The sequence below is a fragment of the Psittacula echo genome (genome assembly GCF_963264785.1).
Source record: "Psittacula echo genome assembly, chromosome: Z".
NCBI classification, from domain to species: domain Eukaryota; kingdom Metazoa; phylum Chordata; class Aves; order Psittaciformes; family Psittacidae; genus Psittacula; species Psittacula echo.
Genome location: NC_137742.1, coordinates 11,428,032 through 11,455,339, shown reverse-complemented (window position 1 = coordinate 11,455,339; position 27,308 = coordinate 11,428,032). Strand labels below are relative to the sequence as shown.

The 27,308-nt window shown below is 54.6% G+C and overlaps 1 protein-coding gene across 1 annotated transcript; it reads right to left on the bottom strand.

Moving 5' to 3' along the window:
• Nucleotides 1-531: 531 nt before the first annotated feature.
• IL11RA (interleukin 11 receptor subunit alpha) lies at nucleotides 532-25,267 on the bottom strand (the record flags this gene model as incomplete). The annotated part of the gene is made up of 15 exons (XM_080637345.1): nucleotides 532-750; nucleotides 2,062-2,152; nucleotides 19,058-19,170; nucleotides 19,627-19,721; nucleotides 21,009-21,091; nucleotides 21,722-21,821; nucleotides 22,012-22,107; nucleotides 22,496-22,637; nucleotides 22,739-22,902; nucleotides 23,022-23,185; nucleotides 23,530-23,562; nucleotides 24,279-24,393; nucleotides 24,535-24,701; nucleotides 24,818-24,878; nucleotides 25,168-25,267. The coding sequence occupies 15 exons, from the start codon at nucleotides 25,265-25,267 to the stop codon at nucleotides 532-534; spliced, it is 1,743 nt and encodes a 580-aa protein (XP_080493471.1).
• Between the last annotated feature and the right edge of the window lie 2,041 nt (nucleotides 25,268-27,308).

Sequence of the window (27,308 nt, the reverse complement as noted above, 5' to 3'; positions counted from 1 at the left end):
TCCAAAGATGAGGTGAATGGGGGCTTTTTCTGTCACCAGCATCCCTCACGTGTTGTGTTTGTTGCTCCTGGAGCCCCACATGCAGCTACAGACAAGGTGAGCTGCACTGCAGGGGCTAAAACTGTTCTTCTCCTGCAGCCTTGATGGCTTCTTCTTATTGCTGTTTGGTGCAGAGGAGTCCATGGGAGCTGTGAACATGCTCTGGGCATGTTTACCAGTGCAAGGGCTGGTTGTCCTCCATGCTGGTGGTCTTCCCTACTTGATGTCAAGGCAAGAGGCTACTTCCCATAGGCACAGCTCTCTTAGCATCAGTGCTGGACCTGGCTGTCAAGCTGTCAGGGACCTGTCTGGGTTTTTGTGAAGAAATGAGACACATGGACAGTTGGGAAGGGTGGGAAGCCAGGTGATGGACAGCCCATTTAGTCTTATCCCATTGCACTGTTTGCTCTTGCCTGAACAGTAATGTGTGCGGGTGATGGAGAGGATCCAGGTATGGCATCACTCTTTCCCAGGTCCCTGCTTGCTCTCTTCTCATTCCCAGCATATCATCACCAGTGCTGCTTGTTTGGACACTTCCTGATGAGATTTGTCTTGTGGGAAGATGCCAGGACCCTTGGCCAGGCTGCGGGGCTCCGAGAAGGAGCTGGTGCCACCCCTGCCGCTGAGCTCTTCCTGGTGGTATTGCCCATCCTGCACTTCCATGGCCTGATCCCCAGGACTGGAGCATGGGACCAGCGTGCTCTTCTTGACCTGAATCCCAGGGGTCAGACTGAACCCAGAAGTTGTCTGATGTGGGGACCCCTGTGCCCATGCAGGGCCCAGCTCTGTGCTTTTACAGGTTTCAGGTACTACAGCTCATTGCAGCGTAGGCTCAGCCGTAAGCCAGGTGCACCCTTGACCAGATCCCAGGGCTAAAGGTACCCTTTGCAAAGGGAGGTGCGACCCGTCCTTTGTGCCCTCAGATGCACCCATCTTCTCTTAATGCACAGTAGCAGTAAAAACTAGAGATTAAAGAGAAAACCAGAAGGACAAGCAGATAGGAGACTTGTCCTCCAGCCAGAAGTCTCTGGAAAGTACCTTCTCCATTGCCCATCCCTCCCAATGAACCTGTAGGCAGTGGTGACAGGCTTAGTGACATTTCTGTGGCACTCCCTACCTCTCCTTCCTGTGTTCCTGCTTAGCAGTACCTCTAGGTAAGGTTTTCTCTGCTCCCCAAGGTGTGCTCTCTGGACAGGAGGTTGGGGAGAGCCTGCCCTCCTTCCTTTCCTCAATTGCTCTGAAACCACAGCAAAACAGCATGTCTGCATGGCAAAACAGGGCTGGGTCTGTAGCAGGTTGAGGTGAGAGGGCACCAGCCAGCTCAGGCTGAAGGGATGGGGCACGGAGGGGACTAATGAGGATCTGGGAGCTCCATTAACTCTGCTTGGGAGCAGATGGGAGGGACAGCCATGGGGTGAGGATCAGAAAAGGGCAGCAGCAAAGAAGAGATGATTTTGGATCTTCTCATGAATTTAGGACATTGATGTGCAGCCCAAGGGACGCATTAAACACATAAGCATGAAAATTTCTTCCCTTGTCTGGGATAGAAAGGGAGAGACAAAGTATTGCTAGCAGCCAGGCACATCAGACACTCTTCCTGTGGTCCTTGTTTAGCTCTACCAAGTGCAAGCCTCTAACCCTGTGGTCTGCTTTTCCCCCCGTCTCTTGGCCCCGTGCTTCCCAGTTTCTGCCCAGTTTCTTTGGACTCCTCTTGCCTCAGTGGTGGCTATTCTGTGCCTGTCCAGAGGGATTTGCCAGCTGTGCTGTGTCCCCGCAGATGTGCTAGGTGTGATATGCCTGTTTGTTTGCCTTGGGGCTGTTTGGCTCTGCGGCTCCGGTCCACCTCCTCCACAAACACATCTCACTCTTCTACAGTTTCCCACAGAAAGCAGAGAGATTTTCTTTCTTGCAGATGTTCCAGCTGGGAAAACCACTTCTCTGGTGGGATGAGCGCTGCCTGTCACCACACCGCAAGCACACAACTGTGTTTACATGAGCATTCCTCAATCTTGTTTAACTTACCAAGCCATGGCTCTCTACTCTGTCCGGTGGGGAACGACGCTCCAGAAAAGCAGCATTTACTATCAGGAGTCTTATGAGCTGCTGAGGTGGTCTTTGGTGAAGAAATTAAGTGCTTTCCGTGAAAAGCCCTGTAACTTACAGCTCCTATCTGGTTGACATTGCTTTTAGGAAGGCACCAGTCGGCATTTAGGGTGATGGATGACAGCCACTGTGTTGCAAAGAACAAAAGTAGAAGTGTCCTGTGTGTGATACAGCTACAGAATCGCCCTCTTCTCACAGTGCTTGGTTTCATTTCCCAGTGACTGTGCAATACTCCAGAATACTCTGTCCCTTGCCAAGGCCACGGATACCCCAGGGACTTCCCGGTGTCAGAGCCTGTGGGGCTGTGGGTTTCACTGCCTGCCTGGGGTGAAAGCAGGGCTGAAGTCCACCGGGTTGATCTTTGCTCTCTCCAAAGGCTGTGTCCATGCTATGCAATGGCTCTTTGCTGTGGGGAATAGGGTGCCCAGAGAAGCTGTGGCTGCCCCATCCCTGGCCCTGTTCAAGGCCAGGTTGGACACAGGGGCTTGGAGCAACCTGCTCTAGTGGAAGGTGTCTGTGCCCGTGGCAGGGGTTGGAACTGGATGAGCTTTAAGGTCACTTCCAACAAAACCATTCCATGATTCTATGAGCCTATGACTCAGTTGGCTTGGGCGGGTCCTGAAGATGCTTGCACTCAGCTCTTAACTTCTTAACTTAGAGTAGGCTCTACCCTGTTTGAGCTGCCCCATAGCTCAGCACAGACACCAGGGGCAGTAGATATCTTGCAGCATGACAGGGGATGGTAGAGGGAAGCTCTCCCTACCTTGGCCTGGTTTCAAGCTGAACTCCTCACTAGCCCTGCTGCTAGCAAATCCAGTGCAGGCAGCCTGTTCCAAAAATCAGCATCTCCTGGCGTGCTCAGATCCTGTAGAAGCGGTGTTTAAAACTGTTGCTAAAGCAAAAAATCACCACAAGGAACCATTTTTGAGTCAGCCTCATGCCAAGAGGTGCTCAGATCTACAGCTGAACTTGGCAGCTGGTGCAGTGGGAAGGGGAGAAACAGGGGCTGCGTTGCACCTGGTGGGATGAAGACAAGGTGGTACATGACCTGCAACTTGCTGACACTGCATCCAGGCCCTGTCCCCTTCCCTGCTGGCAGGGATAACTGTTTTGATTTATCTTTGAGCTTTGCTCTATGAAGATTTGGGGAATAGAATGGTTTGTGTTGGAAGGGATCTCAAAGCTCACCCAGTTCCAACCCCTTGCCATGGGCAGGGACACCTTCCACTAGAGCAGGTTGCTCCAAGCCGCTGTGTCCAGCCTGGCCTTGAACACTGCCAGGGATGGGGCAGCCAAAGCTTCTCTGGGAGAGGTGTTCCCAGGTGGGACAACTGGGCTCTGGAAAGGTGTGCACCCACCAGGGAGGCTTGTGGAGGAGAGCAGTCTTTGGTCAGAGGTCTGAGTGACCTGGCTTTCAAGTACAAGCTGAAGAAGCTTGGGTTTACCCTGCTTCCAGTAGGAGATGATGTTCTCCAAGCTCCCAGAGGGATACTGCAGAGAGAAAGTGAAAAAAGTACTCTCTGAGTCTACTTCTATAGGTCAAGAAGCCATAGGGGTCCCTGGGTTCAAGCTTAAGGGGGAAATTCCATTTTGCAGGAAGAGGCAGCTGAAGGGCTTTATCTCCACTGCTGTAAAGTTACGGTCAGATCAGTGCATGTCAGAAAGCTCTAAGTACTGCTGGCCCTGGCTCAGCACAGGATGGACTAGAAAACCAGGGACAGTCCTTTCTAATTCTTTCCCCTTCCCTGTTATTCAGGACTACTACTGCGTTCCCAGTGTGTGAGGTGGGCTTCCTCTACATTCTGCTATTCCTCTGAGGGCTGCATGAAGTTGAGGGATTTTCACCTTGGAAACCTCTCTAGAAGATGGAGGTTGGAGGATGGAATAATAGAGTTATGGAAGAGACCTTAAAGCTCACCCAGTTCCAACCCCTGCCATGGGCAGGGACACCTTCCACTAGAGCAGGCTGCTCCAAGCCCCTGTGTTCAACCTGGCCCTGAACATGGCCACGGATGGGGCAGCCACAGCTTCTCTGAGCACCCTGTGCCAGCGCCTCAGCACCCTCACAGGGAAGAACTTCTGCCTAAGAGCTCATCTCAATCTCCCCTCTGCCAGTTCAAAGCCATTCCCCTTGTCCTGTCCCTACAGGCCCTTGTCCCAAGCCCCTCTCCAGGTTTCCTGCAGCCCCTTTAGGCACTGGAGCTGCTCTAAGGTCTCCCCTTAATGAGCCTTCTCTTCTCTAGGCTGAACCAGCCCAGCTCTCTCAGCCTGGCTCCAGAGCAGAGCTGCTCCAGCCCTCGCAGCATCTCCAAGGGCTCCTGTGGACTCATTCCAGCAGCTCCATGGCCCTCTTGTACTGGGGACCCTGGAGCTGGGCACAGGGCTGCAGGGGGGGTCTGCTGAGAGCACAGTAAAGGGAAAGTGAAGTCACACGTTGAAGACTCCACTCATTTGTTGGGTGCTTGATGTGAAGCTGCCCATGCCCACAAGAAACCCTTGTGTAAATCTAGACCTGACCTAGTGCCTACATGATGGAGGTGCCTTGGGAGCATAGAGACAGCTCGGCAAGCTGGCGTGAAGGAAACAGCCCTTGTGTGGCTCCTCTGAAGCGGAGCAGTCTGTGCAGGCACTAATGGTAGAATGTGAACCATCAGTGATGGGAAACAGTGTCCTTGCTGTCACCACGTGGGCCACATGCTAGCATGCTCCTGGCAAGGGCCTTCTCAGCCTTTGCTCTTTTCACCAGCGGAATCTGAATTTGGGCTGGGAAAAAAAGAGAAGGCAACCCAAAGAGAGGAAAGAAAAGAGCTCTTCAGGGCAAACGTGAAGCCAAAATGCTCAGCATCAAGCGCTCTTTGAAAGCAGCTGTGGAGATAAACAAAGGCTGGTTTGAAGCTGGAGGGCTAGCTGGCAGGACACACTGTTCCCATCTTGCCAAATGCTTCCCAGACCACCTGTCCTTGCAGGGATGGGCTCCATGCAGAACTGACACCATGCAGTACAAGCATCTGGGTGTTATCACCAGGATCCTGATGCTCATCCAGGCTTGAACAAGGGCAGAGCTCTGGGGCCATAGGGAAAGGAAGGCTTTGAGGGGTCCTGTTTGTCTTTGGAGAGCTCAGAGAGCTGGAGACCTTTCTACCTGGTGGTTTATCCTCATCCTTGTGAGGTTTTGAGGATCATGGAGTGGGATGTAGCTGTGAGAGTCTGGCTGGCAGGAAACGTGCACTGCCTGGCCTGCTGGGTAGTACCAAATGGAAGCTGTGTTTTTGGGTTGGTGCAAGGTCTGAAGCGTCTGAGTCAAGGAGTTTTATCCAAAGTGGGCCCCGGAGTGTCTGTGCTCACTGCCTTAACAGAACGAGGAAGGGCTTGAGCAAAAAAAGCATCTGGAACAAGATCAGAAGCCAGACATGCCCCTAAACAAAGGAGAAACAGGGCCTTGGAGGAGAAAACAGACATGCAAATGGAAACAGAGGGGGCCAACAGCAGGTTGGGTTTCTCTGGATCTCATTTGTCTTCTTTGTGCTGCAACTGTCTAAAGTAAATGCTGGGGGGACCGTGGTGTGCCAGAACACGCCGGGGCCATCCATCATGGGCTGTGCTGGCAGCTGGGACAGGGCTGTGACGAGAAGCTTCCAGCTATCCAGAGGGGCTCTGCCTCATTTACAGCATCAGATTTGCTGGCTTTCCCATTCTGCACGGAGGCAAACGCAGGGATAGAAGAAACTCTTTTAACAGGGCGTTAACCCCTGTAAATGTGACCCTGCAGTGCTTTTCTACAAGGGCTCTGGTGGGGCTTCAAGAGGGTCATTGCTCTCCCTGCTCCCAGAACTCCTTCAGCTCAGTCTGGGAAGGAATTCCTACTACTCACCCTACATAGGCTATTTCTGGTTGCAGTCACATAAGCCTTTTGGGTCAATACATCCCAGTCTGAGCAGTTCCGACCTGCTCAGCGCTGCTTCTTCTCTTCTGGAAGCTGTTCTCCTGTTCCAGACAGTGTGTGTGAAGATGGAGAGCAGGTAGCTCTACAGTGATTTCATAAGGATCTGCTACGAAGGGCTTTCTCTGCAAGCCAGGACACTAAGTCTGGGTACACCTCTGATGTTGAATGTAGGAAGTCCCAGGTGAGCCTTTTTGTCAGCTCCTTGCAGAGGGAGCAGGGGGAGGCCGTGGTATTTGGGTCTTTGGGAGATTGCCCCTGGATCAGAGTGGTCTGCACTGCCCCAGAGGCAGCATCTTCCTTCCCAGCCTTCCTGTGAGATGCTGCTGTTCAAGGATTTCCAGGCAGAGAATGACCAGGGCCAGGAAAAAGCCATCAAAAAGTGTAAAGCTGGAGTCTGCGGGGGCCGAGCTGCCAAGAGTGCAAAAGCAGCACAAAGCAGGGGAGCAGGGGATGTTTCTGAAGCAAATAAGATACACCAGGTTGGTATTCCTACCAGGGCACAGCAGCAAAGACTGGAAAGTCCCTGGCTGGCTCCTCTGCGTCTGATAAGGCAGGCTGGCTCCATGCCCTGCCAAGGAAAGACTTGCTTGTGGATCCTTTCTTACAGGAAAGCAAAGGGGGAGTCATCAGGATGGCAGTCAGAGGGATGAGAAGGGAAAAGGCAGCCAGATCCTTCCTTCAGGCAGCTCCAAGCACAGCCACAGTGTCTGCAGGGTGAGTAAACTTCACAGGGAAGCTGCTGGGAGGGCAGCAGGTCCAGGACTTCTCAGCCGTAGACTGGGAATATACCATTGAAGCCTGCTAAAGCACTGAGCTCCCTGCCCTCCATGTGCCACGGCTCCCTTAGATGTGTACTGCATCTCCCTGAAACCCTGAAGGTCTTTTAAAGCCTCCTCCTGCTTCAGGGAGGCTGACCCAGGACTAGCACTGCAATTTCGGTTACAAACATCATCTCTGAAACCCTTCTGCTCCTGTGCTAATGTCGCTAGGCCTGACACGAGCTGTCTCCATCCCTGAAATGAGCAGGCTTAAACTGCAGGTTTAAAGCAATCAGGAATGCCCTTTGCAACCCCCCTATAGGTAAGTAATGGAAACCTGCAACACAGGGTGCTTGAGGGGAGCATCCAGGGGATAGATAAACCCATCATGGGTGGGCGCACGTGGGTCCCACACAAGCCTCACCAGGGGAAAGTCCTGCACTAGTGACTCCTGAGTACTGGTAGGGGGTGGCAGGGAAGGATGGGTCTGGTTTTCTCTGTTCTTTGTGCTTTTTCCCATGTATCCAGTCGTGGTCTCAGCTAGAGAGTGAGGCAGAGTAACAGAGCCTCTGTCCTCACCAAGCACTGCTGTTCCTCTGCCCTTTGCACTGATAAATTTCACCCAGTATCTATTACATCCACTTATTCCTGTAAGGTACATTGCTGCTCCTCTGAATCATCACAGAGTGTCATTAACCTGTGCCCACCTTTCGTGTTGATGCTGATGTCGTGACTGGCCCCATAGGCTCCCATGGTGTTTCATCAGTGGATGTTGCTCCCTGGCTGCTTCCCTTCCCAAACACCCTGCTTGCTGGGATCCCAGCAAGGCTGGGATGAAGGCCACCATCAGAGGCTCTTCCCTGCCTTTCATCCCCAGGAGGGCTTCACCCACCCAGCGTTTCTCACATCCTGAGGAAGCGGCTTGCAGGCGGAGGAGCAGTGAGTGCTGCCCGGGATGGAGCGTGCCGGTCCTTTGACCTCGTGTCCTGTGGGAACAAGAGCTCTCCTGGCTCCCTGCCCTGTGCTAGCAAAGCTTAACCAGACATCCCTGCCTCCCGAAAAATCCCGGACAGCAGAAAAAGTCAGCCACCCGCCGGGAAGGAGAAGGAAGGCACCACCGAGCCTCTTCTTGTCTTTGTTTAGGCAGGCAAAGTCCAAGGCTAGCTGTCACATAGGGCTATTCCCAGCCCTGGGTCCGTGCCAGACCATCCCGGAGACCCACAGGAACTCACAGCAGAGGAAAACAAGCTGGGGATGGCTTTGCCTGAGGTTATCTGGGGAGACCCAGGACTCAGGACATGATGCATGAGGTTGCGGAGGCTTCTTGTGTGCTCCCTATGTCATTCTCTGCTCACCACAATGGGCCTCTCAGCTCCTTACAGCAGAAGAACGGTTGAGTCCTGGTTGCCCAGAGAGGTTGGTGGGGGACAGGTCTGGTTTGTGAGGGAGCTGCTGGTGCTGCAGGGAGTGGACCACATCTGTGGAGTGAAAGCCTGATGATGTGTCACTCCAACACAAACTGAGTACTTTGTGGTTTGGTTGGTTGCGGTTGGGGGTTTTTCCTTTTTAGTGTAAAAAGAGAGTGATCTGTGGGGACAGGGATGCTTGGGGTGAATGTGGCAAGCCTCAGAGATGGGCACAGAGTAAGGGGCTGCATTGAGAGATGCCTGCCCTCCATCTAAATCTCTTGCAGCTGCTGTTGCTGCATCCCAAACACCACTTCTGGAGGGGCAAGAGGGTTTGTGGTCCTCTTGTGGAAAGACACCAGCGCTTCCCATGGTGGAGGAGCAGTCCCAGCAGAGCAGATTGACATCTGCCTGTGTTGGAGACTTTATCAGGCAGACATGGCTGCAGCTCTGAGCTCCAGAAGCACCTTTGTTGTGGGGGAGTGATGCTATAGAGCTCTGCTCCTTAGTGACAATAGGCTCATCCTTCTGCTGTGGCCCTGCCATGCTCTGTGTGTGTCACTTTCTGTCTCTCATGGCCTTCCCTGTGTAATGGAGCAACACTTCCCTCACTGCCTGCCTGGTCTATGTAGGTAAGATTGTGAAGTCTTCAGGGTCAAGTGTAGGTCTGAGTCTCTGGACAACACCAGTAAGAGTCATAATTCCTGTGTGGTTTGGACAAGCACATGTGGCTGGCATGGCTCTGTGTCTGCATGCTGATGCTCCTTGCAGTGTGCAGGGAACCCAAGCCATGATACTGAGTGCTGGCACTGGCCATGGCAAATGCTTGAGTGCTCTCTTTCCTTCTCCACTGTTCTAAAATCCCGGCAGAAGACTGCCACACTCCTCCAGGCCAAGTGAGCCCTGCTTTGGTCATGTAACCACAGAATCATAGAACAGTTAGGGTTGGGAAGGACCTTAAGATCATCAAGTTCCAATCTCCCTGCCATGGGCAGGGACACCTCACTTTAAATCATGTCACCCAAGGTTCTGTCCAACCTGGCCTTGAACACCGCCAGGGATGGAGCATTCACAGCTTTCTTGGGCAACCCATTCCAGTGCCTCACCACCCTCACAGTAAAGAATTTCTTCCTTAGATCCAATCTAAACTTCCCCTGTTTAAGTTTGAACCCGTTACCCCTTGTCCTGTCACTACAGTCCCTGATGAAGAGTCCCTCCCCAGCATCCTTGTAGCCCCCTTCAGATACTGGAAGGCTGCTCTGAGGTCTCCACGCAGCCTTCTCCTCTCCAGGCTGAACAGCCCCAACTTTCTCAGCCTATCTTCATATGGGAGGTGTTCCTCATGGATCATCCTCGTGGCCTCCTCTGGAGTTGTTCCAAGAGTTCCATGTCCTTTGCAGACACTATCTCAATGGCTCTGTGATGTGCTGGGATGGGTCCACAAGTCTTGCTCCCAACAGCTCCCTTCTCACACAGACACAGAGCAAGGAGAAAGCATCTCCCAAACCTCCTTCAGCACCAGCAGTGGATGCATGGAGACAGAAGGGGATGAGTGTGAGGGATGTTCATATGTGCCATGCTGCTTACCCTTAAGAGCTTGTGCAGCACACAGAGAGAATGGGAGGAGCCAAAATCTCCATCCTGGTTGGTCTCTCCTACTCTGTTTTAACCTCCCATGCTGGTGGATGTCAGCCTGCTCCAGTTCCGAGCTGGCATTCAGAGTGCTCCAGAGACATTTCTTAGTGAAATTCATTGGCTTCATCCCTGGTGGCACCTTTGTCACTAGGTTGAGCATAGCCCTTTTAGGACAAGAGGAAACGGCCTCAAGCTGCACCAGAGGAGGTTTAGATGGGATATTAGGAAAAATGTTTTCACCAAGGGGGTGCTCAGGCATTGGAACAGGCTACCACACCAGGGGCAGTGGTGGGGTCACTGTTCCTTTAAGTGTTCACAAACCGTGTAGATGAGGCCTTTAATGACATTTTTTAGTGGTGGCATTGGCAGTGTGGAGGTGGAGGTTGGACTTCACGATCTTGAAGATTGAAAATCAATTGATTCTATGATGGTATTCGTGTGAGGACATTGAGAGGCAGGGACGGAGCAAGGCTAGCCTGCCCAGCCTGCAGCAAGTGCGTGCCACTGAATGCTTCCCTGCTAATCAAGGATGTTTTCATTGAGCTCCGAGCCATGCACAGCTGATGTCTCACACAAGCGCCGTTCACCTCCGCTGTGAAATAAGCCGCTGATTATGCAGCAGTAGATTAAAAGGCTTTTAATATCTTTATTGGGTACAAGATACACAAACTTAGCCTGGTAACTCTTCAGGGGAAAAGGAAAAAAACCATGAGTGAAGGTAAATCTGAATGATCAAGGGAGAACTCAGCACTTTACCCCTCTTTTTACAAGCTGCTCAGGTTTGCAGATTAATCAGCCCTGGGTGCATTTGCGTAAATACTCTCATTGATATGATGCAGGTTCATATCCTTGAATCACAGACTCTCAGAATCATTAGCGTTAGAAGGGACCTCTGGAGATCATCTAGTCCAGCCCACCTAGAGCAGGTTACGCAGGAACACATCCAGGCGTGTTTTGAATGTCTCCAGAAACTTCTTGTGTTTTAGTTTATTGATCCTTGTCCTATTGCTGGGCATCACTGACAAGAGTCTGGCACCATCCTCCTGCCATCCGCCTTCCAGATATTGATCAGCATTAATGAGATCCCCTCTCACTCTGCTCTTCTCCAGACTGAACAGGCCCGGCTCCCGCAATCTCTGCTCATAAGAGAGATGCTCCAGACGCCTGAGCATCCTCAGGCCCGTCTTGCAACCCCCATGCGTCAGTCCTGCCCTCTCTCTTCTTACATCAGTGATGCTAATTTGCCCTTTGCTGCTGATGGATTGTGTGGCTGGAGAGGTACTTAGTCACTCTGCATCCTGCCTCGAGCAGAGGGGCAGTGGTGGTTGGATCATCTCCTTTACAGCTCTTAGCAGAGCTGAGGAGAACAGGAGAGGTGTGCAACATGGAAAATCCAGACTCTAGAGACACGAAGGAGCTGGGCTTCCTTTGGTGTGACCAGAGCAAACCTGGCAGCACCCTGTCCTTGCACCTCATGGGGCTTCTGCTGACCCCCATCATCCCGACACCCAGCATCACTGCAACTGTCTTTTTTCAGGTTTTCTTACTTTATTTTTGTATCCCAGCTGTGCTTTGAGGAAGGATATGGGGATTGTTATGCCAGGGGAACCACGATATTAGTTGCTGTGGGCTGTGCTAGGGCCTGTGCAAAGGGAACTTGCACTTCCTTTTGTAGCCGATGCTTCAACGAAGGCAGCAGATCCTTTCTGGGTATTTCTCTTCAAAGTGGTTGCCTTCAGGAGGAAATGAAACCATGACCCTTCAGACACCAGTACCCTTCCTCTGGGCTCCCAACCCCAGTCAGCTCTTATGTCTCTTTATGGGTTTCCAGCCCTGCAGAGCAGGGAGCACTATAGAGGTGAAGCAGGCCTGTAGATCACCTGTCAGGTCTTCATTGTAGATCCTCAAGTCACAGCTTAGGAACTGCTGCATTTAAAGGATCATGATGAAAAAGGGTAGAGAAAGAGTTTATTGACTGCAGAGCTTGGCCCTGGAGCAGAGCCAACATGTTTATGCAAGAAGAATAAGCAAACAGCTAAAATACTGCAGGAAGAGGAGCCCACTAACCCATTGAGCCATCAAAACCATTGATTCCTTCATGTTTTCTCCACTCTGAGGCTTGGATCTCTGCTGAGATCCCCTCCTGTTTGGCTGCAGCAAACTGCCATCCTATCTGTGTGTGTTTCCTTCCATGTATTCTCCCAGTGGGTCCCCTAACTCAGCAGGTATCTTTAACCATGCTACAGGTAGGGGTCTGGGCTTCTCGACTATCGCAGTGCCTCCTGAAGACTTAGCGGTGCCCACTGCAGGGCACCAGGGCTGCTGTGTGGGTCACAGTAACTGAAGCAAACGTCCGTTTGTGTTGTATCACCCTCAGCACCACTCTTGGCTGACTGTGGGCCAGTTCACTACCCTGGGCAGCTGACCCCAAGAGTGGGCATCATTCCCAACAGGCAATTTGAGTGCAGCCAAGGAGGGTGAAGAGAGTTTAGTAAGGTGGAGGCTGAGCATCTTGGCCTGGGGCCTGAAAACAGTCCCCAGCAAAGCCAATTTCATAGAATCATAGGATGGTTTGTGTTGGAACGGACCTTAAAGCTCATCCACTTCCATCCAACCTGGACTTGAACACTTACACAGATGGGGCAGACACAGCTTCTTTGGGTAGCCTATTCCAGTGGCTTACCAACCTCATATGAAGAGCTTCTTCCTAATGTCTAATCTAAATCTTCCCTCTGTCAGTTTAAAGCCATTACCCTTGTCCTGTCACTCCACGCCCTTGTAAAGCATTCCTCTCCAGATTTATTGTCGGCCCCTTTATGCACTGGAAGCTGATCCAAGGTCTCCGTGGAGCCTTCTCTTCTCTAGGCTGAACGAGCCCAACTAGCGTAGATCTTTCTGCAGGGTCCCTGCTCCTCTCTGTGTAGTTGGGTGTTTGTTTCTTCAGGATGCTTCTGCTGAGGGTCTCAGTGTCATGGTGGGTTATTGTCTTTATCCCTTGGTGACCAAGGCAGCTGGGTATGGAGAGGCTCATCCCTCAGCTCTGCACACAGCAAAACCATTTCCCCAGCCCTCACAGGTACCTTGCTTGCTAATGCCTCTCACCCATCACCTGCAGGGGGATCTGAACCAGCACGAAGGGAATGCACAGCCCTACAGCTCCCCAGCAGCCCCAGCATAGCCCCTTTGCCTCTGCCTCCACTGCCCCATACCGTGCTCATGGCCAAACCCCTGTGAAAGGCCACAGGGAGAGAGGTGCAGCTCCTTACCCAGATTAGCTCCCTTGCAGCTCCACCAGTGCCTAAGCATGTCACTGCTTAGAGATGCCATGCAGAGACATGGAGCATTGGCTTGGTGAAAACCACCCCAGAACCTTGAGCCTACAGGAAAGGGCCAGAACCGCTCCCAGAATGCGGACTGTAAAGCTGGAATCAGGCATCCGTCAAGGCAAAGATGTGGCATCCTTAGGCAATGGGATTTGTCCATCCCTTGGTGTCCTTGGGTCAGGAAAAAACCCTCTTGGATCTCAAAATCCCACCTTCAGGAGTGATGCAGCCACATCTGTGCTGAAGTGCTGCTCTGCTGCCTCGGAAGGCTGTGGGTCTGGCAAAGGGCTGCGGAAGCCTCAGGCCACAGGGATGCACTAAACCCCACACCATCATATTGTCACTGCTCCTTACTTATCCTACATCCCAAGGCATCAACACCAGGACTGGCAGGGAGCCTGGCTATGCTGGCAAGGGCCAGAAGGGCTTTCTACCTGCTCTGCTCGTAGTTCAGCGGTTGCCATAGTGGGTCAGTGGCTTGCTGCACTCAGCCACATGCTGCAGATGGGATCCCAACAGCTCCCTTGGTTTCTATTCCCCAGTCACACTATTTCTTTCATTTTCCACATCTTTCTCTGAGCATAAATAGCCCCAAGAGGGACTTCCCAGCCTTCACAGAGGAAGAGGCAATAATCCCTTCCTGAAGGAAGCTGGCCAGGATGCCTGAAGAACCCTTTTCACTCACGTGTAAATGACACCAAATGATGTCCTCAGGCAGGAAACGCTGGAGGCAGCAAGGGCAGAGGATGCTGCCAGATGCAGGGTTCCAGAGTGCTTTGTGGAGAAAATAGAGCTGCTGCCATCAGCTGGTTAATGCTTGTGGTGGGCTGCCGTTGGGAACATGGCCTTTGGGGCTCCCTGGGGCTCCTGTCCAGGCACTGCTGAGCTCTGGAGTCCCACGTTTGCCACAAAAGCAGACAGCATGTTGTTGAATGGCCAAGAGGCCTGTTGAGGTACCCCAAGGAGTGCTTTGAGCAGCATGATTTACTTCTCATTCCGTGTCTGCACTGCAGGTGACTGCCATCCCCTCCAGCCGCCCAAAGGTCTGTTTTTTGTTTGAAAATCAAAATCATCCTCTTAAGGGCTGTTTTAATACCCCAGGTGAAGGTACCTACACATTGGCCTGGGGGTTCTGCAGGAGGATCTGCATTCAGGGTCTTTGCCATTATCTCTTGCTGGGAGATACTCATCCTTCCACAGACCCTTTCCCACACAGGACAGAGCTGAGGTGACACGCTTCTCTCTTGACCTTGCCCAACTGGCTTGATTTACCCGCTTCAAACATGTACCCTCCATAGTCATCTCCTTCGCTAGCTGTGACACATCATGTTTAACCACACTGCAATAGCGCAGCCAGCAGCAAGCGTGCAGAAAACAGCACCAGGTTAACACAGAGACCATGAGAAAACCTGGGGCTGAATTCAAACAGACACGCACAAGCCTGGAAGCACATCTGAGCTGGCAGAAGATCTTAGGCAAGTGTGTACATCCACCTGCACCGCCTTCATCCCTGCCTCCTTTATTTATACCCAGCTTGCCCATGGACCTGGGGGCTTGCAAGGAGGAGTAAGAACACATTTGGCTTGCAAACCACAGTGTAATTAACTCCCAACAAAGCCTCTGGGTTTCACGTTGTGGTTGTAGGAGTTCAAGGCGCTATGCAGGGTTAACCAGATGCCTCTCCTGCACTCCTGGAGTGCTCAGCTCCACTGGTATAGGGCAAGGCATGGGTTTTCCAGGACCAGGGAGAAACCAGGTGGGTGGGAAAGGAAAATAGTGTAAGAAATGATGGAAAAAACCAAGATGAGGAGCATGCCAGGGGTCCCTGCTCCATTCTGGAGCAGCTTTAGGCCCATTCAGGCTTTGCCTTGAGGAAGGGTTTTGTCATTCTTAGGAAGGCATAATTCCTCCAAAGGCTGTTTTGAAGGCAATGTTTGCCATCTAGTGGGAAAATAGGGTCTGGGCATTTGCTTGCAGGAGGATGGGGCTCGAAGTGGTTTTGGCAGGAGCTGGGAGCCATGCTCCCCCTTGCCCATAGCTAGTCAGCAGCTCCCAAACCCAGCAGGGACTCTGGGAAGGAGGGAAACTGGGAGAGGTGGTGCTGGCTCAGCTTCCTGCAGGCATCTCACCGTGCTCTTTGCAGCCTGCCATGGGTGCCTCCCTGTGGTGTCACAGCCCAAGCCCTTGGAGTGGCCCCTGGCTGAGCTGATGCCCAGCATAAGATAAAAAGCATGCTCTGGAATAGGGCAGAAAGTACCGTGTCCTTTATAAATGGTGCCTTCCAGGTTGGCATCACCCTGGGAATTAGTGCCTTCCAGATCAGCATCCTTTTGGGAATCAGCGCTTTCCAGGTTGGCATCTCCAGGATTTCTGTGGCAATCAGTGTCCTTTCAGGTCAGCATCCTCCCTGCCATCAGTGCTTTCTAGTTCAGCATCTTCCCAAATACTGGTGCCTTCCAGATCCACTTTCCTCTGGGGATCAGTGCCCTCCAAGTCAGCAGATCCTCCTGGTTCAGGAGATCCCATGTGTAGACATGGAACTGGCGCTTTTAGCACCTTACCACTTCCATACCCATCAGCACAGAGGTGACTATGCCAATGCCCAGCAGTATGTAGAGCTCAGCCACTGCCACATGTGATGGATCTCCCAGTGTGGTGCAAAGGCTGGGAGTTCCTTGGATGCTGGAAGGGCCCCGTGTGTTGTAACCCTGCAAAGCCACAGGAGACTCCCAGAGTCACATTTAACTCCGGTCTGTCCCTCCCCAGGGAAGCTCCCAAAGTGTGTCCTGCTCTGTTTCAGTCCACACAGCTATAGACAGCTGGAGGAGAGGATGGAGTTTCTGCCATGGGGAATGGAGAAGATCACCTCCTCTGAGCAAGTGACATGGCAGCACTGAGGAGATACAGTCCTTACACTGCACAGCAGAGGAGAAGGAAGTTCTTTACCATGAGGGTGCTGAGGCACTGGCACAGGGTGCCCAGAGAAGCTGTGGCTGCCCCATCCCTGGCAGTGTTCAAGGTCAGGTTGGACGGGGCTCGGAGCAACCTGCTCTAGTGGAAGGCGTCTCTGCCCATGACAGGGGTTGGAGCTGGAGGAGCTTTAAGGTCACTTCCAACCCAAACCAGTCTGGGATGCTATGATTATGATATGTGTGCATGGGGAATGTGCGGTGGGCACTGTGGTGAAAAGCAGCGTGACTGTGTGTGTCCCCCAGTGCCACCACGCTTCATGGCAGGCACACAGAACACTGGGAACTCGTGCTTGGACAACAGGACTGTTTTCAGTGCAATAAAAGCTGGCAGGCAAGTCCTAGGCTCAGTGAGCTCATCCTAAGAGATGCTGCTGCTTTGAGAAGAGAGCAGCCATTTCCTGAGAGCATCATGAGCAGCAGTGCTTGGGAACAGCTAAGCTGCTGGCTTTAGCCTCACAGCATCTGTGTGGCCACGTGCTTGGTGCTTCCTGGCTGTGAAAGACCAAAAGCATCCTGGAGGCAGGGAAGAGGCCAGCCCCAGCAAGCAAAGAAACAACCCATTTCTGCAGGGAGAAGCCTGCAATAGAGCAGCAATAAGAGATGTCTCAGTCCCTCCCCTCTCCACATCTGTTTGGGCGCCAGCACATCTGGCATAGCAAGTGATGTCTCCCCTTCTCTCTTTCAGGAAAGAGTGGATGATGGGTACATTTTCAGGTCTATGGTGACTAGAAAGGAAGGCAGATGAAGAGAGAGCATGGGTGATCTCAGGGGTCTCCACCAGACTGTGTGTTTGGACCTTCTAGCAAGACCCCATGCAGAATTATCCCATGTGCAGGCAAGATGAAAGCTGTGGACGGGGTGAATGCTCAGCACTGGGTTTTTAAAGCATTTGTGTTCATATTCACTGTATCCCCAGGGTAAATCCCTGCTGCTCCTCCACTCCCGGTGCCCAGACAGCTTGAGATGGAAGCAGCTCCCGAGTGGGATGCTGTCCCTCTGGAGATGGGAGGCTTTCCCCTGACACTCTCAGGACCCGCACTGGTAACACTCTGGACTCTATCTCCTCATGTTGGTTGTGATGCCACTTCCATGGGGACTGGGTGCATGGGTTGCAACTGTGACTTGTTCCCAAACACTACCCTTACTTTGCCGCTGGGCTTCACTTACACACTTGGCCTCCAGCTGTCTTCACAAGTCACCCCTGCATAATGAGCATCTTTGATGCTTTGGATGGTATTTGGGTGTCCAAACTACCTGTATTCATCCATACATCCATGCACCCATCCGTATATCCATCCCTTCCTTCTCCAAGCAATCATGCAACCATCTATACATCTGCACAGCTCCTTCCGTCAATCCATGCATTCTTCTCTCCCTGCTGAACCATTGGCTGTATACATACCCTTTCCTTTTTCCCTTGCTTCATGATATATATGTTTTGTGTCCCTGTGGTTTCCAAGATCTGCTAGAGCTGCTTTTACCTCTTTCCTTGGCTCAGGATGTCTTGGAGAAGGAAGCTGGAGCAGCCATGAGAGGTAAATTGAGACTGTTTTGCTTCACAGTCCTGTGCAACCCGCCTCCTCTGCTGCAAGATGCGGGTTGATCCTGGCAGTGAGGCAGGGACAGGAGGAGCTAGGCATGAGGGATAGCTTGGATTTGGCAGGGTTAGTGCAGTCAAACAGCCCAGGAACCACTGCACATCCATCCACATCCAGTGTCCTGCTGGCTATTGCTTTCCCAAACAAGCCTTGCACTCAGATGGGCAGCTGGTGCATCTCAGCCCCTGCCTGAGAGATGCTCTGGATGGGGCCACTCTGTGCTGTATAGATGGACATGGACCTTTCCACACCTCAGTGCTGGGGACCTTCCCTGGTTCGTAGCATTGCCTGCTGTGATTTTTGTACCCTCAGCAAGACTCAGGCCACGTTCTCCTTCACTCTTCTCCTGCTGAGCTTGGACTGGTCCCTGCCCCATGCCAGGAAGCTGGACTCATCCCTGCTCCTCGTGGATGCAGCCCACAGGCTGCTTTGACCTGGCACAGCCTCAGCATCCCCAGGCCTGGCTTGTCCCAGCTCCTCCAGCGATCTTGGCACAGCATCCTCCCGGGGAGGGTGGGATACAGCAGCAAGCTTGGAAGTGCCTCTGCCTACTTGGGGCAGGGCTGCAGCCCACAGCAGGAAGCCTCCTGCTCACTGTGTGAGCCACCAAAGAGCCCGAGCCTCGGAGGAAGTGCCCTGGCCCCGCGGTGGGACAGGGAGGTGCCGGCACTGGGACTGCTCTCATGGTCCCTTCCTGTTTTTCTTCTCCACGGTTTGAAGGAGAAGTTGACTTTGGCATCTGGAGCCCTCTCCTTTATCCCAGGTTGCTGTTCATGCCTGCCTTCCCCTTGCATTGAGTGGAAAGCCCTATTTGCCTGTGTCCATCCTCCCCCCGGGCAGCTGGGAGGGCAGCACCCAGCACTAAGCATCCTTAGTCTTGACAAGCACTGAACTTGCTGCTTCCTTGGGGTCCCTGATGCCCATGCGTCATATTTACAGGCTGCTGGGGCAGTGAGGTGAGCCATTGGGCATCCCACCAGGCTTTGTGGTGGCATGCAGACCTCTCAGCTGCTCACAGCATCTCCTGCTGCCACATGGCAGCATGTCTCATCTCTAAAGCTTCCATCAGAGAGGAAAGGGGTCACCCTTCAGGGCCAAGGGCAGTGGGATGCAGTGATGAGGACCAGATAAGCATCTTCTGCCCTCAAGCTGCCCTGGTTACTGGAACTGGGCGTCCCCATTATCCGACCCCAACCAGCTACGGAAGGGCACACAGGGCTTGGCACATGGGGACAGCACTGCTATGGGTCACCTTTGCCTGTCATTTCTCATTTACCCACCTGAGCTTGCACAATGCAGGCACATGTTCCTTCATGGACATGCGAGGCTCTGGTGGTCTCTGCTTCCCGCAGCCAACAACAACCCCGTCCTGTTTGGAGCACGCCTGGAACTTCTGGAGTTTATAAGCAGGCAGGATACGGGGGCCAGAGCCACCGCTGTGTGCCTCAAGCAGCAGTCAGCCTCTAAACCAGCACCAGGTGCTCGTAAACCAGAGCTCAGTGTGCAGTGCTGGAGCCACAGCTATGGGATGGACATCATCCATGTACAACAATATCCTATGGATATCCACAGCCCTGAGCTCCTCCATAGCATCAGCAAAGTGAGATCTGCTCCTGATAAGAGAAGGTTTCCAAGTGGAAAGGGCTACCCATGTTATGCTGGGGACTGAGGTGAGACAAGGGTGACCATGGCGCATCAGAAAGGGTTCTGGCTTGGTTGGGTGCTGGGGCCCAGAGCATCTGGAGCTGGCAAGTTCTGAGTTGTCCCTGGGAGAGGGGATGTGGCTGTTGGGCTCAGAAGCCCAGTCAGAATATGTCCCCTCACATCTCCCACCTGTGACCTGCCTTACTTGCTCCATGGAGAGCCCTGCTCCTACCCAAGGGTGGTGCCACCGCAGTAGCACACTGTAGATTGGAGGGCTGACCCCCAACTCCTCCATCCAGGCTGAGCATGGACACACAGGGCAATGAGGGCCCAGGATCCCACAAAGCCAAGCAATGGCACAGGCAGCCCCCATGCCTCTGCAGCCAGGGTAGGATTGCAGAGACCCCCAGCAAGGGCAGAGGGGTCCATGGGCACATAAGCCATTGCCAAAAGGCACATCCCTGCTCCTGTCCCCTTCATCCCAGTCCCCATGGTGACCCTTCCAGGAGTTGTCCCCCACTCCAGGGAGCTCAAGGGCAGCCCAGGGGCTCCACTGGAAGTGAAGCATCCCCCCAGCAGGGCAGGAGCAGGGACCCACCCTGCGCTGGCCCCTCTCCTTGTGCTCCCCACACTGCCGCTGCCTCCATTTCCACCCTCCCCATCTGGATCTTGTTGGGCCACTGGCGCTGAGCACTGGGATGGGGAGGTGCCAACACATGGAAGCAATCAGAGGGGCTGGGTCAAAGCGCGGGGAGGGGGCCACATGCTGAGTTAGAGGGGCTGTGCAGAGGGTCCTGTCCCTGCTGCCGGGCTGGCGAGGACAAGGGAGATGTCCCAGGCATCTGCTGCATCCTCTTACAGCACTCAGCAAGTGGTGCCTGGAGGGGCTAAGACTGATCTATATGGGGACCATCCCCAGGGTGGCATCTCTCCTTGTGCCACTCACTTCTCCCCTGACGCAGCTCCATCTGCAAGCTTGGTTTTGCCAGGACAGTGCCAACACTATCCCCTTTATTGGAACCACTGTGCTCTCCAGGCACAGCACGCGGGAGAGGGGCAGATAGATGGGGGGTCCCTTCTGCAGGCTGGTGAGGGGTGACGGGCAGGGCTCAGCACCCCCTGCTCACTGATGCCCAGCACCCCCAGGAGCCTGCACACACAGTCCCCCTCGACACTAGGCAGTGAGGTACGGCTGGCTCAGCCTCTTATCCCCATGTGTTCAGCAGCAGGGCTGGCCCCGTTGCCTTGAGTCCAAGGTGCCTCCAAACAGCTCCAGGTGGCCATGGGCAGCCCAAAGCTTCTGGAAGCACAGCCTCTCCTTAGGATCCATACTGCATCCCCAGGGTGCTGGGGGCTGCTCTGGCAATGTCCATGGCCGTGGGGTGACCCGGGAAGCGTGGGGTCCTTGGGGACCAGCAGTGGCATCAAGTTCCACGCATGGGACAGCGGGCGCAGGGAGCGGGGATCGGCCAGGGATCACTACAGGATCTGGGCCTCTGCCGAGAGAGAAGGAAGCCATTGAGGAAGGCACTTTCCGCACTCCCTCCCCTGCATTCCCCCCATCACACCCCCTGCACCCCGACTCACTCGGTAGTGCCTTCAGGTGGGTGGCAGCAACCAAGAAGCTGTGAGGTTTGGTCTTGTCCTTGCCCTGCTTCCTTACCCGGAGCCTGGGGACAGAGCAGTGGTGGTTGAGGACCCCAAGCAACCCCCCCTTGGCACCAGGACTGCCCGCATCCCCAGCGGTTCCATGCTGCATCCCCATCCAGCTGTGCCCAGCCAATCCAATGGGTCAGCTCCAGGGATACAGGAGCTGATAGAGCAGGGCTGGGATGGGGATAGGGACTAACAGCATAGCCACACCATGGGAGGGAGAGCCCAGCTGTGTAGGATGAGGAGACCCAAGGACAGGAATCCCAAATAAGAAAAGCATATGGAGAGGTCTCAGTGCTGACTCTGGAGCATGACAGTCCCCAGCAATGCAGGACCCTTTGAGGTGATGTTAATAGCAGCATCTTTGGGTGTACAGAGAAAGGTCCCACAGATGTGGGCTCATGAGAAAGGCTCCAGGCAGCCTGGGCAGTACTGCAGATGGTGGGGTGTGCTGGGAAGGTGCAGTGATGTGGCACTGGGGCAAGGGGAGCATAAACTACCTTATGGGGCTGGCATCAAGTCTGTTTGGGCAGGGACCCCAAAGCACAGCAGGGGGAACATCGGGTACCTCATGGTGAGGGTTCAAGGGATGGAGTGGAATGGGGACAGCAATCACGCAGTCCTCTCCCTGTCACAACCCAACCTACCAGATGAGGATGATGACAATGAGAACAGCAGCCAGGACAAAGAAGGCGAAGATCCCAAGGGACACCAGGACCGCCGTCTTCTCCAGGGGCTCGCTGCGATCTGGGACAGAGACACTGTCATGGCCTGGGGATGCCACAGCCCCTGGCATCCAGGGGAGCCTATCGGAAGCTGCTGGACACCCCAGCACCCCGAACACACACAGGCATGGGGCAGGAGACGCTTCCCATGACATTCAGCCACAAGAGAGCCCAACCTGGCCCTGCTGCCCGTCACCCCCGGCTCTACTCACTGATGGGCTCAGGGTTGGGAGCCTGGGAGGGCTCCTCGGCCAGGCTTTCCAGGCTGGTGTCTGTAGTGGTTTCTTCACTCGCTGTGGTGACCAGGTCTGCAAGGACAGAGCAGGTCAGAGACACCCACCCAACAGCATGGGCAGCACCCAGGGACCAAAGAAGGATGCCCTTGTGCCCCAAGGGTGCTAGAGGTGCTCTTGGAGGCCTTCTCTGCCCTAAGGCTGTGGAGGGCAGTGCCCATATGGCTGCTGTGGGGCTGGGAGATGCTTTGTTCCCTTGCAAAAGCCTCCTACATGGGGTCAGTTTTTCATGGGACCATCTCCTTGGGTCAACTTTTAAGGGGCCCGAGGAGCTCTGGGTGGCATCTGGGGGAATTGGTGCCATAGGGAAGGGGCTTGGGGAGGCGCAGGTGCTGAAGGGGCTCTAGGGCAGGATGACACAACCCCATAGGGCTGCTGGGGCTGCAGCCTGTCCCCCTCACACCTCTGGCTGGTGTTGCCCGGGCCTCGGCGCTCCAGTCGCTCCAATTCCCTGCATCCAGGAAATCCTTGGCGCTGACTTGGACCACGTGCTCCAGCCCAGCGAAGGCATCCGTGATCACCTCGGACAGGTTCACCGTCTCCACCTGCATGGAACAAAGGGGAGCTGTGGGGCAGGCTGGGGCACCCCTCACTGCCCTCCCTTGCCCTGTGCCCACAGCTTTGCCTTTCCTCACCCCCTGCTTACCACCGACCAGGAGCGGTGGATGACAGGTCGGTACTGGAGCCGGAATCGGAGCTGGAAGTGGGGTTCCTTGGGCCAGGAGGAAGGGTACTTCCAGCTCACGAGGAGCCGCCGTGGGGCCAAGGGGATGGGCTCCACCACCAAGCCCTCCGGAGGGTCTGGCTTAACTGCATAGGAGAGGATAAGGGAGCCCTCATCACACGGGGCTGCCACGCTGCCATCCAGAGCGGGTTGCCTGTGGGATGGATGGACACTGGGATGGACAGATGGATGGATGCGGACTCACTGATGGCCTGCATGGTGACGTCCAGGAGGCGGAAGCTGGAGCCCAGGGGGTTCACCTCGGTGATGTTCAGGCGGTAGGAGCTCCAGAACTCGGACCCATGGACGGTGCAGGTGCCGGGGCGGGATGGGTCCTGCAGGCACGGCCCCATGTGCCCGTTCTTGTTCCTGCAGCAGGGAGGCAGAGAGGTGATGTGTGCCCCCACCCGCCATGCAGAGACAGTTTCTTGGTGACATGTGGGGACACACCAATGCCAAGAGCCTGGTGGAGGAGCCCCTGTTACAGCTGAGCTGCCCTCGGCCCTGCAGAGCTCTGCATGTCCCTCTGAGCATGAATGAATGTCTCCATCCCAGCCCAAAGTCCCTTTTGGAAAGGTACCCCCTGGGGCAAACTGTTCTCCCTATGGATACGGGTAGCCCTCACTCTGGGGACCCTGCTGAGGACAGTGGCAGAGCCTCTGGGACAGGGACCAATCCCCAGGGAATGGGACCAGAGTGGGATTCAGCCCTACCTCCGCCTCTCTTCACCTGTCAGCGATTTCTTCCTGTCACGGAGAGAGATGGAAAAGCAGACAGTGAGGATGAGGGGACGGCACAAAGGCGTCTGCACCCCCATTGGCCCCATTGCCACATGGGTGACATGGCAAGGGGCACAGAGCTAAAACCATGCCCATCCCTGCTGGTGAGCAGCCTGGCACAGGGCTGGCGGTCCCAGCAAAGGCACAGGGACACTGATAAAAGCAGCTCCCCATTAGCTGGCTTTGCTCTCCTTTAAGCCCCGAGGCCGTTTGCTTCCCACCATTCCTCCCTTCTGAACCCCTGATGCTCCATGGCCCCCTCCCCAGCACACCCGAGCCCCTGCGCCTGCAGCTTTCAGCAGGGCTTGCTTTATGAGCTCTGCCTCACTTCAAAGCAGCCCCCTAATTTGGCCTGCTGGGATAATTAGAAGCAGCAATGCTGTCAGGGCTCCTTTCATCCCGAAGCATGCTGAAGCACTCCGTGGCTCGCAGATGACCTGCTTCTCTTTTACAGCCCTTCTGGTGCTGGCAAAGCCATGAGCAGGGAGGGAACCTGCTTGTGCTGCCTCCCAACACTGCTTGCGCCCACCATGGGGCAAGCAAGTGCTTGGTGCTCTGCTCACCCCCAAGCATAACCTGCTCCAGGGTGCAGGAGATGAACCCATGATGGCCACCACAATTTGGTGGTTACCCTTGGCACCCTGTAACCCCCCAAGCCCGTGTGCCCTATAGGGCTACATCACCTGTAGGTGGTGATGTATCTGGTGGGGAGGAAGGTCTCCACACTGGAGGTCCAGGAGCAGGAGAAATTCTCATAGTCGGATGCTCTGCAGGACACAAAGGGGACCCCCGGCAGGTCTGGGGTGCGGGGGAAGCGACAGTCAGCAAGGGGTCCCCCATCCTGTCACTGCAGAGTCCCCTCCTGACAACCCTTTCATAGGGTTCGACCTGGTGCGGCTGCACACCCCACACGCCCCAGCCCATGGACACGCTACTCACATCCCAGCCGCAGGGACACGGCGTGCAGGAGGCCACCGTCCTCGCCATGGCAGCTGTAGGCTCCCGTGGTGGCCAGGCTGGCCTCAGGCAGCACCAGAGCTCCCTGATGGATGACTGAGCCCTCCGGCAGTGCCGCAGCGTTTGCTCGTCTCCACTGCACCGCAGCGCTGGGGAGGAGAGACCATGCAGGGGTGTTGGAGGACAGGGACAGCGGGTCACCCCAGCATCACCACGCAAGCCATCCCATTGGACACATCCCATGGTGTGCATGGAAAAGACCTACCCAGCATGGGCACCGGCGCACAACAGGGTCACGTCTGTCCCCACTTGTCCGTACTGCACACCTAAAGGGACACACAGATCCCCAGACGGGTGTTAGCACCAACCCCTGCCAGGGCTGGGTGTCGAGCAGCCTGGGGTATCCCCTGGGGAGCTGGGTGCTGGTTCTGGGGTCTTGCTCCATGCAGATACCACCATGTGGGACTGGGAAGCACTGGTCCCAGTTGGGCAGTGAGCAGCTGCAGCAGGATGCTGGCCAGACTGCACTCATTGCCATGGGGTTTTGTATATGCCCTGACTAGGGGAATGGGGTACCCCATGGCTGGGACAGGGGGTGCTGCGTAGGGGGCTCACCTTCCTCTCCCCAGCCCTCGGGGACGGCGAGGGAGACTGATGCCAGGGCTGCTGTGAGGAACACCATCACCCTGCCCAGGCCTGGGATGGGACTGCGCATCTGGAGGAGGCAGAGAGGAAAGGGAGAGGGCATTATCCCAGCGTCCACAGCACAGAGCATCCCTGCAGCACCAGGCACCCCGCATTCCCCCCTTGCCTCATCCCATCCCGCTGGGCACTGTACAGGGACTGTGACACTGGGACCCCAGCTGGCAGGGTCTGTGCCACTGTCACACCTAGTCCCTAGCTGCCAAGGTGTCCCCATGCTGGGAAAATGCAGGGCAAACACGGATCAGGAGCTCAGGGCTGCACGGGTTGGTGTGACCAAGGGCTCTTTGCCTTTGCTGTCCTGTGCCAGAGACCTGAGCTGGTGCCGGTAGAGCAGGAAAGGAATAAGGAGAAATTCTGGCCTGTATTTACATGGCAGGAGACAGCAGTTAGATCTGAAGAGGCTCATACAGCCAGGGAGAGCAGGTCCGCGAGAGCTCTGGCCATATCAAGAGTAGGGCAGGCTGGGGGTCCTGCATCACTGCCCATCCCTGCATCCACTGAAGGGCTGATCAGTGCAGGTCTGTGCCTTTCCAGGCCATTTAGGGTCTCTGGACACAGGGAGCATGGCCCTGAAATCTCTTTCTCCCATTCAGAGATCACCAGTAGGTCAGGAGTGAGAAGTGTGTGGAATGCTGAGTCAGCGCACCTGACTCTCCATGGGCCAACCTCACCCATAGAGTGGGATCTTCCCACTCCCCGAGGTGTCATTCTAGGCTACATTGTTCTGCACATACCATCCAGCATCACTGTGGCCAGCCCAGCCCATCCAGAACCACTCTAAGGCATCCACTCCAACCTGCACTGTCCTGCACATATCAGCCAGCATCTTTCTGTCCACCTGAGACAGCATCACCCGGTCTGTGCCAATCAACACTCTCCTAAGGCATCTGTTCTGGCCTCCATAGGCTTGCATGTATCAGCCAGCATCACCCTGCCTGTGTCAGCCAGCACCACCTCAGGGCATCCATCCTGGCCAGCATCGTGCCATGCATATCATCAGCGCCACACTGTCCCTATCAGCCTGCTCCCAGCAGGCACAGACAGCTGACTCATTTTTCCCTGGAATAACCTCCTGCCCACCCCTCACAAATGGGTAGAACTCTTCATTTACATGGACACTGTCAGCCCCAAGAGCAGGCTGCAGCCCATGGAAGTAAACCCATGCCCCCTCAGTCACCCACGTTCCACAGCCAAGTTCCGGGGAGGGATGCTCCAGCCTGGCAAAGGCACCCCAGAGCCAATGCTGGCTCCTCTCCTGTGGGCCTGTGCCCATGGCCACAGAGCAAACAGTGTGGTGAAGCAAACAGAGCTACAAGGCAATGTGCTGCAGCCAGGGAATGCAGCGGGGAAGGCGCTCAGGGCCCACATCAACCCTGCCCTGAACAAGCCAGGCAGCCTCAAACACAAGCCCCAAGCCCAAATAATTTCATGAGACTGTCATAAGCTTTTCCTACCAAACCACCCATAGAAACATTCCCGGGAAACTTCAGTTAAAAGGTGCTTGCCAAAACTATGCTGGTAACTAACTGGGAACGTTTGGCCTGAAAGTAAAATATTTTGGTGATGGAAGGAAAAAAAAAAGAAGACTTAAAATACACTTAAGAGCAGCAACCAAAAATAACTCCAAATACCACGTGGACCACAGTTAAGGGGATGGTGCTCAGGGAAGGGAGAGGGGGGAGTGTGTTAGTGTGGAGATGGGAGAAATAGCTTTAAAATGGAATCATCTCTTCTCCTGACTGGGTTTTCATGCAAACACTGAAGAGGGCGAAGGCAGAGCTGCTGCACCCATCGCCCCTCATGCTGCTCTGTGGCAAGGGGATGTGCTCTGGGTGCTGCTCTCTGCTGACACAAGTTTGCTAAGTCTCAGGGCCACTGAGACCTGACCAGTCTGGAAATGACCCTGCAGCCACGATGCTGAGAGGCATCTTTCCCTGCATGGATAAAGGGAGAGCTGAAGGCACAGCCCAGAGCATCCCAGATCCCTATGTGGCTGCAGAGAACACCTCTGCAGACCCCATCCCCAGCTGCATCCCAACCCCGATCTCCCC